The sequence below is a fragment of the Antechinus flavipes genome, chromosome 3 (assembly GCF_016432865.1).
Source record: "Antechinus flavipes isolate AdamAnt ecotype Samford, QLD, Australia chromosome 3, AdamAnt_v2, whole genome shotgun sequence".
Lineage (NCBI taxonomy): Eukaryota > Metazoa > Chordata > Mammalia > Dasyuromorphia > Dasyuridae > Antechinus > Antechinus flavipes.
The window spans coordinates 52,965,090-52,987,383 of record NC_067400.1 but is presented as its reverse complement, the minus strand read 5'-3'; the positions used below and the strand labels follow the sequence as shown (position 1 = coordinate 52,987,383).

General features: G+C 35.3%; 1 protein-coding gene across 2 annotated transcripts in view; it reads right to left on the bottom strand.

Moving 5' to 3' along the window:
- The window catches only part of PID1 (phosphotyrosine interaction domain containing 1), a 287,174-nt gene that overhangs the window by 150,726 nt on the left and 114,154 nt on the right, over positions 1-22,294 (bottom strand). Inside the window, exon 2 of one of the 2 annotated variants that reach the window (XM_051983380.1) lies at positions 19,117-19,263. In XM_051983380.1, the coding sequence (XP_051839340.1) occupies positions 19,117-19,263 (147 nt within the window). Of the gene's footprint in view, positions 1-5,952; positions 6,046-19,116; positions 19,264-22,294 lie in introns of those variants that run through there. The other variant, XM_051983381.1, reaches the window with a different exon arrangement.

The window sequence follows — 22,294 nt, the reverse complement described above, 5'->3', positions numbered from 1 at the left end:
TTTTATAGGAAGTAAAACTGAGGGTTTCAGAGATTAAATTACTTGACAAGATCTCAAAATGGTAGACTCAAGATTTGAATCAAGGTCCCTTTACTCCAAATCTAATCCAATTATTACCATGGGATACAAGTCCAAGTTCAGTGTTCTTTCTTTCACACAGTATTGAATCCCAAGCAGATAGTACTTAATCATCCCATCAATTTTTCATAGATTCTAAATTTAGTGAGTATAAGGAGCTTTCTCAGGTATATGTTGAATATTATCTTCATTCTTCTGATAAAGAAATCTTATAGAGACTTCCAAAGTTGGCTAATGATTTATTCACATTGATTTGGGTTCAAAGAATTTTGAACCTGAAGGGAAACTTAGGCCATCAACTAATTAAATGTTTTATTTTATGGATTCAGAAATTAAGGGACATATCCAAGGTCACACAGACATTGAGTAACAGAGTTGAGACTGAAACTCAGAGTTTACCATAATTAGGGATTTGGGTGCCCACTGGCAAACACTGTAAAAGAAGTTTCCTTAAATAAAAATAGATTAACACCAATTCAGTGGGGAGAGAAGAGGAGATCATGAAACATTAATTTAACAGGGAAAAGAGAAACTCCAGGATACTGCAAGGCCAATAGCAGGGAGATCTCAGTATGGAAACATGGTTAACCTGCTGGAGTTCATCTGGGCTTCAGGGGAAACTTCACATTTTACCTAATTATGCTTGCCAATAGGTGCAATATTTTATTTCTATTTAGATGAAGGAGGGAAAATGTCCTCTAAATTACAATGCCAAGGGACCAGACTCCAGTCACCTTATTCTAATTATAGTTCTATTTATGACTCCAAATGCACAGCTCTTAAAGATCATTCCATATTGCTTCTAAAAAGAGAAAGTTCATTGTAGACATTAGAATATAGAATTACATGTAGCAATACAGCCATAAAACCAGAGTTTAGAGGTAAAGGAGACCACAGAGAATAGGAAAATGTAAATAATGTTGGATTTGAAGAACCAAGTTCTACCACTTTCCAATTGTATCACCTTAGATGATACATACACTTCATAGCTTCTATTTCTACATCTATAAAACGGGAACACAAGACTAAGGAGTTGCTAAGATCACTTTCACCTATAAATCCACAGTTCTAGTCAATCCCTCTTGTTTTATAGATTAAAAAACTGCAACCTTGAAAGAATAAAGTACTTTATCCAACACCAAAGCAATAAGGAAATAGTCAATTTGGGTCCTCTGACTTTCAAATCCAGTGCTTAGAATACCAGAGAATTCACCCAGACTCCATGATTCCAAATTCAATAATATTTCCACTACATTATGCTAACTCACTAGTTCACTGGACTTTATGATCCACTCCGTTTGTCTCCAATTTGGAATCTAATCCTGAGAGATCAGCTCCTAATAGGGAAGTCAAAATAGTACTCTCGTGATTTTTAACTGATCAAGTAGATACTCTGAGTTCATATTTAATGAAAAGTGGGCTGAAGTTGGAGTCAGGTTCGAATTTTGCTTCTTGCTGCTTCCCAACTGTGTGACTTTGGAGTGCATGTGGTATTAAGGGAGGATAGGTACCCGTAATGTGACAAGCCCCTGTGGTGTCTATTTGTCATCAATCTTACCTGTGACTCCAAGGAGCTATAGCATGTGCAGTAACTGTGCTCAGTAAAACTGTGTTGGCAGTCTGGCTAAATCAGGCTCAAACTCTGAGGATTTAGGGTGAAGTCCTACAAAGCATGGACTTTCCCCAGAGGAATGGACAGATAAGAACAGTTTGCTCCTGTGGCCAAGAAAGCAGCTGAAGGAAGATGCTTAGAGTTTGGTTAAACATCAGACACCAAGGTTATCTACTATATCACAGACCATCATCACTCATTCTGACTTTTGTCTTGACATTGTAACCAGGATGACTCTAGAAGAGGGGATGAGACTAATGACTTTTCACAACTCTGTCTCCCTTAAATCCAAATGACAAACAAATCAAGCAAGTCATTGCTCATCTTCAAAACAAAGGACAAATAACAAAGCCAGTCACTTTAATTCCTCTTATCATCCTCTTTAAATTGAAGAGTGGGACTAGATAAATTTTAAAATGATTTTTAGATCTATACCTAAGATCTTAGGATCTATGAACCCTTATATTAGATGAAAAAGCTAATAATGTGTTATGAGGGTTTTAATTGGGCATAGTTATGGCCAAAGAGCATCATTTGAGCTGTATGCATTAAATTTACAATATAAGCCAGAAAACATGGTTCTGTCTTGTAGACTTTTTAGAACAAAAGGAAAAGAGGAAGAAATGGTAGAAGGCACTATGCTAAGTACAGGGGATACAAAGAGACAAAAGCCCTCAAGGCATTCACTGGAGATGATAGGCAGGGATAATGGATCTTTGGCAGTAAAGAATGCCCAACGGTAAGAGCCAAGATGACCTGAAAATATTCTAGACATAACTAGGTGACACAGTGTATAGAACAGAAGCTGGGAGTTAGGAAGACCTGAGTTGTAATCCAGACTCAAACACGTATTAGCTATGTGATCCTAGAGCAAGCTACTTAACTACTATCAGCCTCAGTTCACTCATCTGTAAAGTGAAGATAATAGCACCTATTTCACAGATTGTTGTCAAGATCAAATGATATATACAAAATGATATGTTTTGGAAAACTTAAAAGTAAATTATTATTAATGATAAGAATAGCAATATAATGCACTAACTACAAATAACTTTACCCACCAGAGAATAGTGTTCTTCTTGACCAGTTTTCTCATATCAAAAAGAAGCAGCAAAATAAATCTATGAGAAAAAAGAAAGAAAAAGAAGAAAGAATAGGGAAGAAAGCAAAGAAAAAAAGAGGGATGCTATTGGCAGCTGCTATATTAGCAACAGACAACAAAGACCAACAGCATTGTTGTAGGCAGACAGCCCTACAAGCTAAGAAAGACATAGCAATGAAAAGACCTCAAAGCTAGAACAGCTCTGTATTCTGCCTGCCTGTCTTGACATGAAATGTTTAATAACTCACTTTTGGGGAAGGGGATAGCTGGAGAGACAAGTATATATGAGCCACTTTTAAATTTAATCTTTTAATTTATTAAACAGATTGTTATTTGTTTACTATTTAAAATTATTGATTTATTTAGTCTATTAACTTATTAACATTTTTCTCTATCACTTTAAATCTAGGCAACACACAAAACAATAAATCAAGCCCCTGTTTGCCAAATTTGTTTTTCTTAAATGTAAATGTTCATTCTAAGAACTTTTTAAAATGTATGTATTTTATTTTTAATTTCTGAAAGTATTTCTAAAATATAATAGAAAAAAGATGACTATACATAAAACTACAAACCTCTTCTGTACAACTTGCTATTCTTTCTTAGGATATAATAAAGCTATCATGTAAATTTATTTTTTTTTCTTCCCTCCACTGGTACCCACTCTAGATATGGCTACCATTATACAAAAATGTGTATGTGTATAAAATCATTCTATACATACTTCTACTTATTAATTTTTTCTCTGGATGTAGATAGCATCTTCTTTCATATGCCCATTGTATTTAATTTGAGTATTTAAAATTATCAAAATGACTTAATCACTCTAAGTTGTTCTTAAAACAATAGTGTGGTCACCATATATACCATGCTTTTCTGCCCATTTTGTTCTTCTTTATTTCATACATGTCTATCCATCTTTTTTTTCTAAAATCATCAAGCTCATTACTTCATAAAGCACAGAGTACTCCATCATGATTACAAACCACAACTTATTCAGTCATTTCCCAATTAACAGTATCTCAACAATTTCTCATTCTTTGCCATCACAAATGGAGTCACTATAAATATTTCCTCTTTGGATGAAATGTAGTGCTATTTCTGGGCACTCTTAAGAATTTAACATCGGTTCTTGGGTGCCATTTAGAATTGGTTCCAGCACAAGCCTTAGCACAATCCATATAATCTACATTATAGAATTGTTATGAGGCTCAAATGAAGTGATATCTATAAAATACTTTTAAGTACTATATGAATATCAACTGTCCTTATTTGGAGTGGTCCTCATCTTTATAATTCAAGCACTTTCTTTCTCCACATTTTCCTTTCCATTTCCCAAAAGATTTCAGAGATATAAATAGCCTTTCTTAAGATATCAGATCAATATTTCTTGCTTTTGACAAGACAACCTGAAATATTACAACCCATTAAGTCATTCCTACCAAATTTCTTTACATGAAAATAGATACTGAGAGGACTAAGAACTATGGGCTGTTTACCTATTCCTTTCAAGAGAAATTCAATAATAGTGGTTTCCTCAATCAATTTATACCTCTAGGAAGAAGCTTTTTATTTTATGTCTTTCAAAGTGACCAAACATACTATGAACTCTGATCAGCTTTCCTTCCTTTGACAATCTAGGCCCACATTCTCTCAAAGTTTCTTTCTAGAACCCTTTTTGAAGTAAAACCATACAGGAGTAGTACAGAACATTTAATAAGCCACTTAATACACTAAGCAACAACTTTTAAAAAATCAGATTCCATTATGGCAAATACAATGAGAGCCAGAACACAAAGATGTCCAGATTCTGAGCTGCAAAATCATCAAATTTAGGAAATAAGTTCTTCTTAATGAAGTGAATGATTCCTATTAGTGGGTTTATAATATTTCCTCCAGAGACAAGAAAATATCCCCAAGGAAGAAAATGGCACCTGCATTTAACAAGGTCAATAAATACACATTATTTTTATTAATTAAAAAGGTATTTCGTGTGCACAAAAATACAATGTGGTATAAAAATAGATGTTCTCCACAGGAAGTCAGGCATGGCCTACACCATTCATAAATAATTATTCTGTTCAATTCGTTTGAAAAGGGTGGAAAAAAGAAAAAAAAAGGAATGAGATGAATATAAAGACTCTTGCTCCATGAGTCCCTCATAAAATTATATAAACTTATTTAATTTTTATTTCATTATGGCTCAAGGATTTCAATGAAAAAAAAAATAATCCAAATCTAAAAGACAAAAGCTAGCCATTTTTCCTTTTAATGTTTCTTACTAAAGGAACTTAATGTTCCTTTAATGTTTAAGGTTCTTTAACAGTGATCCCTGAGAGAAAGAAGAAAGAATGAAGATGAAACCCTAAAGGATTGGATATCAAGTATGGCCCACTTCAACCAGACTTTCTTTTCAACTCAATTTAAAGTGCCTACTATGTGCCAGGCACTGTGATTGACCCTGAAGACAAAAATAAACATAACACACAAAATAGCTCCTGCCCTCAAAGAGCCACATTCTATGGGCAGCATTTTGATTAGGACTTCAAAGACTTAAATGCGGCATGCCATAAATTAAGGTTATCAAATGTGAACCTAGATCTCACTTCATTCTATTGTAACCTAAAGCCACTCTGAGTTCTTCCCCACTCTGAGATGCTGTTACTCCAGCTCACTGATCCATAGAATTTGAATAGGTAAAACCAGACCAAAGGCTAGTGAAAGACCAGGACCAAGAGAATAGTGAGATGTGGAGGAAGAAGAAGAGAGGAAAAGGAAAGGAAGGGAGTGGGAGGTGCCATATGCCTTTGCCCCAATTATCCATAATTAAAACTACTAAGCCAAACCCAGAAAGGTATCTTTTCTAGCAATGAAGTTTTAGCTATGCTAATTTTAGAAACACAGACATACGCTGAAGTCATTAAGAGCTACATTTGACAAGCTTCTCCTTATTTCAGCAACGAAATCTTAAAGTAGTAAAGAGAAAATCATCAGTGAATTCAAGTAGATGAGCCGTACAGAGCACACACACGGCTTAATGGCCACAGAGAGGATGCTAGACAAAACCTCATGAAAATAAGGAGGTTCCCACCCTCCTCCCTCCACACCCCTTGACAAAGCAAAGCAGCAGCTACCACAGACACCAAGGATTGCTGTTCACCTCCTTCTTTGTGGAAGATATTCGGTTCTGAATTGATGCTACAGGGAGAGCCATCTTAGAGGATACAGACCGTCAGCAAACTACAGGAACAGCCAATGAGATCTGCAGGCAGATAGCCTCCTCCATCCTATGGGAAGCCAGAACAGAGAGTATTACCTGCCCCCTTCCGGTGCCCAAAGCAAATATTCGTGTTAGACCTGGCACAGGTAAGTAGTGAAATGCTCAGCCTAGCTTCCGTTACATTAGGTGTTCTGGAGAGACTTGGAGCTTTCTTTAAAAAAAAAAAAGTCTTTTAAAATCTTCTTATAAGAAAAGAATATATATATATATATATATATATATATATGTATATATATATATACATATATATATATATATATACACACACACACATACACACATGCACATATACACATATAAAATGCATATACAGGTATATCTATTTACATATGAATATTTGTGTAACATATGTAATGACAATAGATAACATGATATATACATATATAATGATATATGCACAATACATTATATATACATGTACATAGGAAGATATAGATATAAACATATAATATATAATGATATATGCACAATACATTATATATATATATGTACATAGGAAGATATAGATATAAACATATAATATAAACATTTTGTTTATGTTCTGGTTCCTTACTCTGGGAACTTTCCAAAATCACAACTGGAATGGAATTCCTATTGTTTATCAAGTACCCCAAGAATCTTTTTTATTGCTATAAATCCTGTGGGAGCTCATTAAAATATTGACTGAGCAGTGTAGTGGGAGTTAGAAAGAGCAATCTGACTTCCAATTCTGGGGTTGATCTGCACAAAGTATGTACTCATTAATAGTTGATGAGTTAATGAATGAATGAACCATCCTCTCTTAGAGGAAATATAAGAAAGATATAAAATAATATATTTCATTTTATCTGTTTCTTCCGGACACCCACCACAGTGTTTTATGTATAGTGGCTCTTTAAACAATGAATATAAAATTGGATTAGATTGAAGGAGGTTACCAAAGGTAGAAAAAGGGAATCCACATGTCCTCTTCCACTGAACCTATAAATAAAACTACAAAGTGGATGAAAATTTGCCTTTGCCCAATCTCTTCCCTCCCTTTTTAGCATCCTTGTCTCTCCATCCCAGTGCCCTCAAGTGGCTGCCATCCTCTCCAAGTTTAACTTTTTCTGAGGCATACCTCTGTCAGAAATTATCCAACTCTCCTTCCCACACCAATCAAAACTCTCACTGGTTTGGTAAGATTGTAATCAGGTGATTATTTCATTAAATAAATTGACATTAAACTGTGAATGACTAATAATCTTACCCCACAGATGCTATTTACATCAAAAGAAAAGTTAGCTAAAGCAAACATATCCCAAATTGATAGAGTGCTTAAAGTACATACTTTGAAATACAGATAACCCATGGTCCCCCTGGCTTGCTCATTAAGGCTATAAACCCCTTCCCACATAATCCATTTTCAAATGAACAAGAGGTCAGCAATTTCAGAGAATCAGAATTAGAAGAGATCTTAGAGTCCTCCTTGTCCAAGCCCTACGTTTAAAAAAAGAGTCAATTCTACAACATTCCTATCCAATAAAAATTAGATTAAAAAAATTCTAAGGAAGAGAACCATGCTAACTGTCAGGTCATCCTTTCCATATCTGGAATACAGCATCTTTCTTTTGAAAATGTATCCAATTTAAATGTCATCTACTTTCAGAGAGAGAACTAAGAAGACTGCAGATGGAAGTATACTATTTTCACCATTTTTTGTTTGCTTTTTTTTCTTATGGTTTTTCCCTTCTGTTTTGATGCTTCTTTCACAATATGACTAATATGGAAATATGTTTGGAATGATTGTACATGAATAACACATAGCAATTGCTTGCTTTTGGGAAGGGGTTGGTAAGAAAGGAAGAGAGAAAAAAATTTGGAATTCAAAATCTTGACAAAGATACTGGAGGGGTTTACCGTTTCCTTTTCCAGCTCATTTTACAAAGCGGGTCTAAAAGGGTTAAATGACTTGGCTAGGATTACCTAGGTAATAAGTGGCTGAGGTTGGATTTGAACCAAAGAAGACGAGCCTTGTCCAGATCTGAAGCTCTATCCAATGTGCCACCTAGCTTCTCAGTAAAGAAGTTACTTAACAAAAAACAAAAACAAAAACAAAAACAAAAACAAAAACAAAAACAAAAACAAAAACAAACAAACAAAAAAAAAACCTTAAGAATTGGCTAGTATCTTGCAAACTGACCAGGATTCTATCCTACTTCCTTCATTTGTTGCTCATGTGACACACATTTAAGGCACTTCACCATTCAGATAAACCTTCTGGCTACTGTCCATGTTCTAAGTTGAAAGACCATGTCTACTTACCCAGGACTAAATAAAAGGAACTAAGAATAAGAGGAAGGGTATTGGCAGTAATTATCAATAGGTGGTTATCATCAACACATTCCTTGATACTTAGAGGGTGCACCAAAGGGTACTCAGTGAGCTGAGCCAAAGCAAATGATCCCCCACACATGGCAATAATGTGTCTCCTTCCTTGACTATAATATACTGTCAATGTTATGTCTAATGAATCTCAAGTGAATGCAAAAATTAAATGGTGTATGTTATTTGAATTTCCCTCCCATCCATATCCAAAAAATACTTTTCCCCTCTCTTCCCTTTACATGAAAATTCTACTGAAAGGCAGGAGACCTGGGGTGCAAGGCCAGATATACATCACTATATAATTGCCGAACCTTTAGGAAACCATGGACTTCTCAGCTTCCTCAGTCACAAAATTGGCAAATTGGACTAGATGATCTTTAAGGTATTTTCATCTGTTTTTCCTAACATAGATTATTGAAACACTATGCCATGAAAACATTATCTTTTGTCATCAGTAATACAGAAACATTTCAAAGGAGAGAAGGTCTTACCCCATCAACATCAGAGTCAAGGATCAATATGAAATGTATAACCCAAATTGTAAGAGATGACTTTCCCAGGTTACATAATGATAGGTTTCATTTATCTCCACTGATTTCCAATTAATCTTTTTGCCATTGTTCATGTTTTAATGGCATGTTTTGGCTTGAAGGTGTGAGATGACTCAGGAATTCCAATCTCACCAGCATCTCATTTGAAGAATAATCTTTATACAGATGCTCAAACCATCATTTTAGAAATGTCATTTTTCCTCTTGCCAAGAATGGAATATTTAACGTTTTCAGCAAAACAAGGAAAAGAACAGCTAATGCAAGATAAAACACAACTGCACCTGTTACAAATAGTGTTTTCAACATACCTGCTACTATGGTAGTCATGAAATTGGCATACAGAAAAAGCAATTAAGAAAGAACTCATTTTCATTTGGAAGGACATTTTCTAACCTGGGGTTATTCATTGCCATTTAAACTTCCATTCCTGGCTTGCAATCATTTGTGTCTGCTGTTTGCTGACCTTTTCATCGAAATGAAGGAGAGCCAGATTTGATTAATAACAATATTTTATTTATATAGTACTCAGCTTGCCAAAACCCCAAAGTGCTTTATAAAAAGGGAGGAGGGGTAGGGAGTCCTTAATCTTGGAAGTAGGTGGTAAAGTATTACAATCCTATTTTAGACATGGAGAAATATAAACACACATGCAAAAACAGGAAAAAGATAACAGCACCAAGGAATCAAAGGAAAGAAAATTCAGATTTACTGCAGACTATAGCCCATCTATTTATTATCAGGGTAACAATATATTTACCCAATAATTTACTTTCACCTGAAAGGATTCATGAATTCACTAATGTGCCCTCCATGAATACAGGATGTTTCTCTTTCAGACCTCAGTAAATGGTAATTGTGAATTTCTGTGGCTAAAAATACATTACCAACCTGTGACCAAATTTCTTGAGATAAAGCTCTCTGAACTTATATCTAAATCCATCATTAGGTCTTTCTGGCTTGGTAAGACCTACTACTGAGACAGCCTTTCAAAAATCAGGGTTCATCATGATGAAACATCAGACAATGATGTTCCTGGAAGTTACTAAACTAACAATCATGATCATGATGATGGTCATGATAATGGGTAGTCACATTCTATTTCAAGGCATATACCCTGAGAAGGATAAAATGTTTATAGCAGCATTTTCTATAATAACAAAGACTTGGAAACCAAGTAGATGCCCATCAGCTGGGGGCTGATGCTACGTGAATATTACATGTTACGTGATTAGAACATATTGACTTCTCTGTAAGAAACCATGAATATGAAGAATACAGAGAAATATAGGATGACCTATAAATGTTTCAAGATGATATAAATAGATAAAAAATGGAAAGTAGGACAATAAAAATAGAACTAATATAGGGAGAGTATAATAACTAAACTTGGCCCCAAAGAAGAGTTATGAAAATGTACTTCCTTTCCCTCTTGACAGAGGTGGATGGTGATAGATATGCAACATGCATATGATAGTCTTGACTTATTTTGTGAACTATTTCTTTCTTCTTTTCTATTTTCTCTTCTTTGTAACAAGAAAGGAATTTCTGGGAAGGGGACATTTATATTCTAAGAGCTAGCAGTTATATAAAAAACAAAAGAAGTTAACAATTTCGATATCATTTCTAGGGCTTATAATATTAATTGCCAATATTTATTTAGAACTTTGATATTTACCAAGCACAATTAAAGGAAATATGTTCCTTCTATTATTAGTCTAAATATTCTTCCATCAAACAGTCATCGCTCTGTATGAAAATTTTTTTATCCAATCAGATGGAAACACAGGCTATAAATTATCTTTAAAATATTTGATTGGAATCAATGAAGAACCAGAGAAATATCGGTTAAACCTATGACACCACAGTCTTGAGTTACAGCAGCTGCTTAGCCCTTGACTCAATTAGCTTTTTAAGTTACCATAGGATGGATGAGGCAGCAGCAGAGATACATGTAAACCAGTCAGTTTCATAGCCAGAGGGAGGTTAAAACATTAGCTCTAGAAAATGAAAAGAGAATTTGACTGGAAAATATAAATGAAAACCTGATGAGGTCCATGAAAGGACAGGGTACAGCAGCTTGGATACAAGGATAGCAGCCATGTAAACTGGCTTTGGGTTTTTGAAGTTATACTAATTTTCTGGTGGTTTCTGGAGCTTCTACTATCCCTGCTGAACACATTAAAGCATATCACTAATGGATTTATACAGATTTAATTGACTGTTTCAACCAACAGTTTCTATGGGTTGCCTGACCAAAGCTTTGGAATTAAGTCTGTAATACTTAACCAAAGGGAAGTCTACCATGGAGAACTGGGATAACATTTCATCTGCGGAGCTAATCCAGGAAAATAAGCAGAATAATAAACACATTTTCAAAGCAAATGAACCCAAAATTCCAGAACAAGCAAGTGAATGGTTTCAGAAAAAGATACTAAGGAAAAAAAAGGGAGACAGGAAATCACATTCAGTTGTTGTTGTTGTTGTTGTTTAAATAACTAAGTAAAAAAAAAAAATGAAATAACTTCAAATAAATCAAATTCTGTGAGCCACCCAGAGGAAAATATTCAGAGTATTTACACAGATAGTTTATAAAATTGTGTTTAAGAATTCACTGCAAATGGAAAAAAGAAGAAGAAAGAAAAGGATTATTCAAACTCCCTAAGGTTCTACTGCAATCTATTTAAAATGTCTTTGGGTCCAAGGGACCATGACTAGGAACAAAAGGTTTCAATTCTCTTTAGGGGTATTGTAATTACATATAAAAATTTAAAGTAACAGTGATGTTTTGGAAATTGTGAGGGTGGTATATAAAAATATGTATCAACATGACAAGTACGGAAATTTGCCTAAAAGAATTGCAAATATTTAACCTATATCAGATTGTTTGCTGTCTTGGGGATGGCGGGGAGGGGGTAAAGGAGAGAAGGAGAAAAATTTGGAACACAAAGTTTTATAAAACTGATTGTTGAAAACTATATTTATATGTATTGGGAAAAATAAAATACTATTTAAAATGTGCATGACATCTGAAGAATTTCTGTGTTCTCTGCTATAGACTAATGTCATAAATCTATGTACTTATTTTACAGTAACATTAACATAGCCCTCATCATCATTTTCTTAAATCCAGGGGATCTGAAAGTAACTGGAATAATGATATGCCTTTGTGGCCTCTGGGGGCCTCTTCTCTAACAAGAACTTCTATTATATATGCTCATTTATAAGGCTCTTTCATAAACAATCTATGTAATCTGTGGTAAGGATACTCGATACAATAATAATAATTCCAGAGATCATGGCATAAAGTGAGATCATCTTGGTTTTCTGGCCTATTAAAAAGACAAGACAAACTCTTAAGTTTCTTTGTTAATTCAGTAAACATTTATTACATGGCTATTGTGGCTATGAATAGAAAAATGAAAATAAAAGTGTGTCTAACCTCAAAGGGCTTATACTCTCCTGGAGAGAAATAATGTATATAAATATACAAAATAAATTCAAAGTAATTTCAAAAATGAAAGTGCGTAGAGACACTAATAACTGGGAAATCAGGGGAGGTCTCATATGGGAGAAGACAATTATAGTCAATCTTGAAAAGAGCTCGGGATCTTAAATACTAATAGCCTATGATCCTTTTGAATCATAAAAGAAACAAATAAGAATTTCCCTTGACACAGTGTGACAAGGCTGAGTATCCACAGGATGACAAGAGCATTGGATCCACTAGCTTTTAAAATGATATAGTCCCAGGTCAGCATCTTGACTCCATGATATGATCCCCATGAGACATCAGAGTAAGAAAACTAGTACTTAGCTTCCCCACCATCTGCTTCAGTTCCATGCCTAATAGCATGAGATTCTCTAAAGGAACAGCACTGCTCACACTTAAGTTATGCAAACTCTGAATTGGAAGAGGAGGGGGAAAAGGCTAATTTCAAAGCCAAGAAGCTTCAGAGGTAGCTGTTTTTCATACCACTTCATTTAGAATGTAATTTCTTTCCCATAATTCCCGAACCAAGTTTCTCATCCCAAGAGTTCTTAAAGGAACAAGTAAGTTTAAGTTGTCAGGGAAATGGCTATTCAGACACATACAAACACAGAATGATTCAATTTTTCATGTGTTCTAGGGAGGACAATTTTTCTTCCCTTTGATATTTAGCCCAAGAACAAAACTTTTACTTAAACTCTGGTGCTAAATGGTTCTCCCTATAGTTAATGGCATATGTGGAGCTATCAGCTCTCATGGTGTCGGGCCTCCTCTAGAGAGATGACTGACCAAAATTTGGCAATAGTGAAGAGTTTAAAAAATTGTCTTTGGTATGAACCATCACCTTACTGCCAACCTAAGTCGATGTGTTATTTAGTTTTGCTAAATCACAACTGTTCTTTCTTTTTTCCTTCTTCTTCTTCATTACAAGATTCATGATTTCCTGGGCAAGGTATATTCAAAAAATGAAAGTTATATAAAAATAATATGTATCAATAAAATTATACTTTAAAAAGGCTGGTGAACATTTAAATCACTCAGCCCAAAAGTAACTACAATCCAATTCTGGCATAAAAAGCAAAGAGGCAGAGGCAGAAAAACAGAATTTCCCTTCACAGACTTAAAAGAGCCTGACCTCTGACCAGCAAGTTGGAAGATTAGGACAAGAAGGTCTTCATCAACCGATCCTAAAGAACATTGGTAAAAAGCATCAGTGCAAATTGGTAGATAGCAAAACTAACAGTGTTCAAAGATGAAGAAAACCATGGAGTTTGCATTGGTTGTTGGACCAACTAAGTATAAGGTTCACAATTCAGAACCCAGTACTAAGCTATAAATAAATCTATAGATATACTGCATGAATTTCAGTTACAATGTACTATATAATGCTAGGATAGTATCCTGTTGCCCTTGTTACTTTTATCATGGTCTCCATTATTTTCTTTCCTCTTATGAAATAGAAAACAATGGTCAAGAGAACCACAGATAGAAAGCTGGGAAAGGAGAAATGAAGAAGAGGAACATAATATTGCTGTGTACATGTCAAGCAAGCAAACTCAGTTGAAGATGATCAGTGTACATTAGGGTTTTTATCAGAGGACAGAGGTTGAAAATGAAGCTCTTTTAACTATAATACGAACTGATCAGGGAAAGCTCTGAGCAATGAGATAAGTTGAATAAGAAATTTGATTAAATTATAGAGCACAGCATTTTCTCAGGAAGGGACACCTTTTATAGCAGTAAAATTGCTCCCTAGTTCCTTGCCAAGAGGACACGGAAAAGGGTCTCTGGTTGGTTTCCCCACTGGTTAAGGCTTTTGGTATCCTCTCCACCAAAAGGTAAGGCTCATATCCACGTTTGTGAGAGGTTCTCCCTTGTAACAAAAGTCAATGCCCTTTAAATCTAAGTTGGCTGGAAGATTCATCAATTGGTTAGGTATTCCCTTGCTTAATTCCCATTACATCTCTGATTTCTGAAAAGCAGCATGGTATGGTGGTTAGAGTGCCAGACTTTGAGTCAGGAAAACCTTAGTTTAAATCTTGCCTCAGATACTTACTAGCAATGTGACTCTGGGGAAATCATTTCTTTTCATCTCAATTTTCTTACTTGTAAAATGAAGGGACTGGACTTGATGCACTCAGAGGTCTTTTTCAGCTCAAAATCTATCATTCCCAAATACCTATGTAACCATAAACAAGTCACTCCAGCTACACAGGCCTGTTTCCCCATCCATAAAATGAAAACATTGGATTAGGAGATGGTTATGGTCTCTTCCAACTCTAAAACCACTAAGTCTTTCACCTCAGCTTTCATCAGAGCTTCCATAGTAGAAAAATGGGAGGAAATCTGAAATCTGTCCTGTCATCCCACATATTTAATAGTGTGTGAAACTCCAAACCCTTAAATATGCATCACTGGGCTCATACTGGAAAAAAAATCTTGGAATTGGGAGCCCATATGAAAATGGAAAGTCTTGGCTTGTCTCCAGTAGTCTGAACAGTGTTCACAGACAATGAAGTTGAACAGTTAGTCTGACAAAGGCCTTCACAAACTCACATGGGAAGCCCCAAAGCAACAGTCAGAAATTCACTAGTGAATGAAAATATGGCCTTTACCCCAGGCTACATGCACCCTTACTATCAGCAAGTCAAATATTCAGGAACCAAAAGATATAACTGGTAAAAATGTTATTTGCCCATTAGGACTTTGCATATGATAGATCAGGTGTCAACATAAGATATTTGTTGAATAAATGAATATTAAGATTCTGACATTCCATAGATTTAGGACTGGAAGAGAATCCTAATTCTAGTATTTCCTACTTTGGTGCAATTAAATAAGCCATTCCTAAGATCACAGATTTAGAGCTGAAAGGAGGTCCTCTTTTTTTTAATCAACTCATTTTATCCTTAAAGGTCAATGTCTTTGAGGGCTAAACTTGGAGCCCAAATGAATGCCTTTTCTCTCAGTTTATTACTTATGTTATTTTATTCAAGTCACTTAATATCTTGAAATCTCAATTTACTTATCTGTAAAATGGGGGAAATAGGGGGAAATGAACAAGAGGACTTCCTTCTAACATCCCTTCCAGCCCTGGACCTTGGTGATCCTATCAGTGACTAACCCAAACTCACAAAGGTGGGAAAAATTAAAACCTGGATTCCAACCCAGGACTCCTTTCACCAAATCCAGAAAGATCCATTGATCCCTCCTGTATAAATCTAGACCTCAAATGACTCCATAAAGAACAGCAGCTGACAAGAACAAGAATTCATCAAATTCAGCGTGAGAGGACAATCAGATATGGATTCTGCAATATTCCTTTATTGCCGCCACAAAAATCAGAGAGTTTGCTTTGAAGGATAAATTTACCACGGCTCCCCAATTACTACTGGCAGAAGAGTTATAACTGGTATGGGACTGCCTATACAATTCAAAAAGAAAAGAAAAGGAAAAGGAAAAGGAGAAAAAGGAAGGGGCAGCAATGGCTAAGACCAGACAAAGACCACGCTGCCTGCTGGGTGAATAGCCTAACAAATCTATTGCATCAGGATTGCTCAAGAATACCGATCAGAGCAAAACAGGGAAACCCAAGGGTGATAATGGAATCAGTAACATCAAGCTTAAAACATTTTAAGCTGCCCTCTTCTTCTCCTTTTCTGCCTCCTGCCCTGCTCCTTCCAGAGATCCACAGAGCACCCTGAATTATGCAAGAGTAACAACTTGAGAACTGTTATAGAAAAAGAAACAGCCCAGTGTGAAGGTGGGGAGGGTCATGCAGGCTTCCCTTGCAGCTGGGACATGACTACATTCTCTTCATTATTCTTAGCCATGTGGAGTAAGAAAAGCATTTCTTTCTGCAGCTGGCATTCTGTGTAACTCAAGAATCAGAAATGAAACACTGGACTCTGTTCCCTCTGAAGATTAGAAAGGGAATGAGGGTTGTTTTTTTGGGGTGGGGTGGGGGAGAAGGGAGTATTCCGTAGGAGAAAGAATTGCTTAAAATTTGGATTTTATTTGGATTTCAAAATTTAAACTAAACAATGTTTAGTTCTTTTAAATAGAAACAGTTGAATCAGCCTCAGGAGTTGATATTATTTACTTCTAGTGAGATCAGTGGTATCTATCTTTTTATCTATAAATCTTTTACTACTTAAAAGATTCAGATTGTTTAGAGATTGATTGTACCTCGGTGCTTTTACTGACTTAAGAGGAATTATAAAGCTAGAAGGAGCCTCTCAAGATGGTTCAAGATTCAGAATTAATGACCATAGATTTGGAACCAGAAACTTCAAGGCCAACTAATACATCCTACTCCCTTATTTCATAAATGAGAAAACTGAAGCCCAGAGTATTGACTTGCTCAAGTCTAGTGCTAAAAAGCAAAGGTTGGGATGTAAATATAAGTCTACTGAGTCCAAATTTTAAAAATAATAAATAATGGAAGAGACACTGGGAGGAAATGGAATCAAAAGGAAGATTTGGCTTTGGTAAGAAACAGCCTCCACTTCTCCTGAGACAGGAAGGTCTAAAGAGAGGGAAATAAGACAGAAAAAGAGTGGCTTGGGAATCAGAAGATATGAGTTCAGGTGCTACTACTGTGACTTTGTGTAGATAATTTAAGCTTTTCCCATCAAATGAGGACTTTTAAGATCCCTCTCAACCATAGAAGTGCTTGCTAAAAAGGAAGTCTCTGAAGACCTTGTAACAAACTGGACAGAAGAATCTGGAAAGCATATTCTCTTCAGAAACATGTCTAGGTATGGAAATTTCATCACTTCCCTTGATATTTCTGTCCTGTGTTTTGATCCTTCCCATCACAGAGTTCTTTATGTCTAACAACAACAACAATAAATCATTTAAGTGCCTGGTATCGGTAATATCAAGATAAAAATCAAATAGTACCTGCCTTCAAGGAGCTGACATTCTTCTGTGGGCAATGGCAGGGGTGAGTTGGGGGGGGGGGGAAGATTGGGGGGAGAACACAACATTACACAAACATAAAGTATATGAGAAGCAAATGAAGGGTAACATTGGGAATCTGAAATTTGTAACTGGAATTTCTCTCATTATATCTTAAATCGATTTCCATTTCTTTACACTGACATTGATAACAGATTGTTATCATTTCTATACAGCTCTAAATAACAAACCTCTTGTCCTTCTCATCAAACCAAACACACACCCTTTCTTTTCATGTTTTTCCTAGAATGTAATTTTTTGTCCTGTGAGCTTCTGTCACTATTTCTACTACCGACATATTCAATTTAAAATATGATAGAGCAAAGTCTAATAAAAACTTTCTTGATACATATTATAGTTGAAAGATTCTTTGCTAGCCCTTAACATGTTACTGTTTTTACTACTGCAAATATTAGTATGTTAATTATTACTGTAATGTTACTGTTACTGTTACTGTTAACTGAATTATGAAGTATTCCCTTTGGGTTTCATTCCTTCACATCCTCAACATCACTGGTCATAGAACAATAGCATAAGAGCACCCAATTTGCTGGTGAAATGAATTGGGAATCCAGTCTATAACTCTTAAAGTGGAGAAAAGGGGAAGAAATACTTCACAGAGAAAGAAATTCACATCCTTAAATACATTATTTTTCTTCCTTTATTATTTTTACCCCTGATATCAAAGTTCCTAAAAATGAAGTATAGTGTACAGCACAATATGTTTCTCCATTAAAATCATCATTACTATAAAGAATAACTCAAAAAAAAATTATCCAAGCCTTTACTGTTTTTTGCTTGTTTATAAAACTTTTTGAAATTACATTTATTTTTACCTTTTAGTTTTAACTTCCACATTAATGTTAGTTAACAAAAACTGCAAAAATAATTCAAAGTAATTCTCTCCTCAAAAATAAAATATAAAGAACATGGATATAAAAATCAGAATCAAGATATTAAAAATTGGCGTTTAGATTAAAAATGAGAAAATATGTTCCCATCAATCAGAACAAACTGCTTTTTTAAAAAAAAAATAGCTAAGGTACTTACTTAAGTCTTAGGAACATACTGTGTTCAGAAGGAGAACCAAAAAAAAAAAAAGGAAATATTACTGTAGACTGTTTCTTTTTTAATTTTAGTTTATTTTATTTGAAAAAACAGAATAAGAAAAAAAAGAAAAACAGAAAAGGAATACAAAACAAAATAAAAGAGAATATTGCCATGTGCCCAATAAAACATCAAGGAGGATTCAAAATATATATATATATATATATGTAGAAGAAATTATATTCAGGAATGGCAGACTCACTTTCTAAAGAGGATTCAAGTATTCTCTGGGGCAGTGACCACATGTTATTTTACTCCTGCAATTCCACATCTATGGGATGAAAGTCTTGTAATGAATTGTTAAGTGTCTCGGTGGAGGGGATGGAAGGTAAGGTGTTACCTCACCAAGAAAAAAAAAAGAGAAAGGCCTAAATATGACTAAGCTTATAAACCAGTAGTAAAAATCCAATGTTTATTTTTATGTGGGTAAGTGATTTTTAACATCAAGAATTATGTAACAAGCATCTTAAGACTGAATCCAATTGGGGCATATGATTAGTTTTCTCTTATTTGTATTGTTATTTCATATCCCCAGTTTTACTTGATCACATATACTAGCAGCATACCAGCTATTTCTTACTGGTCACATACCTTGCATCCACTATGAGTTCGAGTTTTCATCAGCGGGGTCGTGGTACACAACTCAATGGCTTCTGGCTCATGGAAGATGACTGTGGGAAGAGGTTCTTTCCTCAGCGTAAGGACATTCAATTTAGTCTTCAACATGGTCTGAAAATGCTGAAAAGCATGAAAATAAACCCAGCAGTGGTTAATTCTTTAGATTCCACAAATGCCAGTCAAACCTAGTAGTTAAAATTTCCATACTACTAGCTCTGTTCTAATTTGTTGACCAAAGAACTTTTTAGCCAAATGTAGATGAAACAGCAATCCATGTGCTACTTAAAATAAAATAGTCTCATGGGTACTGTGAGCCCTAAAATTTCAACTCAATTACCACACATGGTGCCACTGGTAGGATGCTGTCCCTGTTAATCAGCTAACACAAAAACATCTCCCACTGAAATCCTGGAGACCAGAGAGAGATTATGTGTCCAATTAGAACAAATAATAGGGAGATCAGAATAGAGAAAAAAAGCAGAATTGTTTTTGGCTAGTGGTGTTCTTTGGCTTTGTGAATGAGGACAGGTGAAAACTAGGTAATTCTTGAAAGAATCTAGAGAGGTAGCCTGAAAGATCATTGGATAGAAATGTGAATCTGAGCTCTGGTCCCAACTCCATTCATTTATGGCATAAGGTAAGGCATATCATCTCTCTTAGAGCTTATAACCTCATTTATAAAATGAGAACTGGGAAAGACATCATACTGAAGCTGTGATTTCATTGTTATGGAGAACTGTCAGAAGAGAAAACTCCCTCTAACAATGCAACACAGAATCTTCTCTGAAATTTCCCCTTTTGGAGAGTTGCCTAAGGTACTGATATGTGAAGAAATGTGTCCAGGTTCACACAGTATGAGTTAAAGGCATGTTCCTGACTCTAAAGAACTTACTCATGGCTCTCTCTCTCTCTCTCTCTCTCTCTCTCTCTCTCTCTCTCTCTCTCTCTCACTCTCGCTCGCTCTCTCTCTCTCTCTCACTCTTTCTCTCTATATATATGTATACATACATGTAATTATATAAAACTATATCATGCTACATACATATATGTAACTATATCAACGATATCATGATATATATATATAGATATATACATACTATATTAACTATATCATCCTTCCCAATCATGATGGAAGTTTATTAAACTGTCAAGGTCATATTTCATTTGTGAATGAGAATATGATGACTTCTAACATAGGTAATCCAAACTGATGCTATTTACAATCTTATTCATTTCAGTGTTTGAAAAGCCATGAGGTGGCCACCCACCACAGTTGGCCAAATAAGCTGGTATTTCTGGAATCCATTGCTGTCTGCAATCCTGTAGAAGGCAGATGGTGAGGGAAGGATACAGACAAATGGATGTTCACTCAGACATATTCAGACATGTACATAAGTACTTTTGCCTAAAAGATACCCTGCCCAAAGTGAAGTCTGTGGGCTCTTTTCTGAAAGACAAAATTATTGCCAGAACTAGTAAGTAGTATGGTTAGAATGAAAGAAAACCAACTCTCAGTCTTCAGTTAACAAGTTATTGATATCTATTGTTTAAAAGTATATGGTGGAAAGAAAGGGAAGAAAATGGGTTATAGGTCACTATATTGTTTGAAACATTGAGTAGGTGATCAGTGCTAGAAAACATTGTTACCTCTCTCCCAATCAAAAAAGAAGAAATAAAAGAAAAAAGCATTCATTAAGCACCTGCTGTACGCTAGATACTATTCTAATCACTTTACAAAAAAATTTCTCATTTGATTCTCAAAACAACCCTAAAAATTAGGGTTTTTTTTTTAAGTGACAATGTCTTAAGGTAACAAACTATGTTTATAAAGTTGAATTTGAGCTTCAGCTTCTTGATCCAGGGTTCCATTCACTTTACAATCTAGCTGCCTATGTATACATATTCGTGTGTGTGTGTGTGTGTGTGTGTGTGTGTGTGTGTGTGTGTGTATGGAGATGCATATATGTTGATATATATATATATATATATCACTTTGGAAATTTTAATTTAATTTTAATTATGTATTTGATTCTTTGGGGAAGGAGATTTCAACTCAAGACTATCTTCAATTCAACTCAATATACATTTATTCAATACCTACTGTTTTATTGTTCGAAAACAGTACTAATACTATTTTAAGTACTTGGGATGAGAAAAGGTGCAAAAGACTACCCTCAAAAATTTAATGTAAGAGACAACAGGCAAACAGATAGATATATATGTGTGTGTGTGTGTGTGTGTGTGTGTGTATACACACACATATATACATACACACACACACACACACACAAAGTAAGCTACATACAAGATAAATAGGGAATAACTTATAGAGAGAAGGCAATGGAATTAAGAAGGGTTAAGGAAAGTTTCCTATAAAAGATAACCTCTTTTTGAGAAATGAAAATACTCTCTGGAAGCATTAAGCCTTTTGGAACTTTATATCAGTGTGAATTATTTTATTCAGAGGTTCTATTCCTAGCATCCAATTGATCAGGTGCAGCTCCTCTGAAGCCAAGGTAGTTCCAATTGGTGGGGAGGCACATTTAGAATTTAGATTTAAAAGAGCTATCTACCAAGTGTGTGGTCTCTAGAAGAAGATGATGGATGGGTATGAGAGAGTAAGGGAGCATCCTAGAGATGGCTCCCAGCAGTTAAAGAGCAATATGAGGTATGAAGATGGGAGGAGGGGGGAGGGAGGGGACATATCTCAGGGGAAACAAGAGGCAATGAGATGCCAACTTGTCTTCTCTTGCACTTTGACTCATGGATTCATGTCACTGAAAACTATCTCAGGATAGCATTTGTTAGGTGAGCTAGGTGAGTAGGTGGCTGATACTCCAGGCACTAGAAGCTGACCAGTAAGAGATGAGGATGACAGTTAACAAAAACACAAGTTTCCAAGTAATACTGACATCTAGGGTTATTTTTAGCACTTTGATTTATTCTCAAGTGACAATTAATTAAGTAGGCTGGATGGACCCATCAAGAAGCATTAAGTTTGTAAGGCTACAGAACCGGGGTTTGAGTTCAAGTGCTATCAACTTGCTTTGTGTCATCAAGTATGACATTTCACTTCTGTATTACTCAATTCCCCACCCCCCCATGTAAAATGGAACAAAATTATTCCTATTCTCTCAACACAAATATCCTC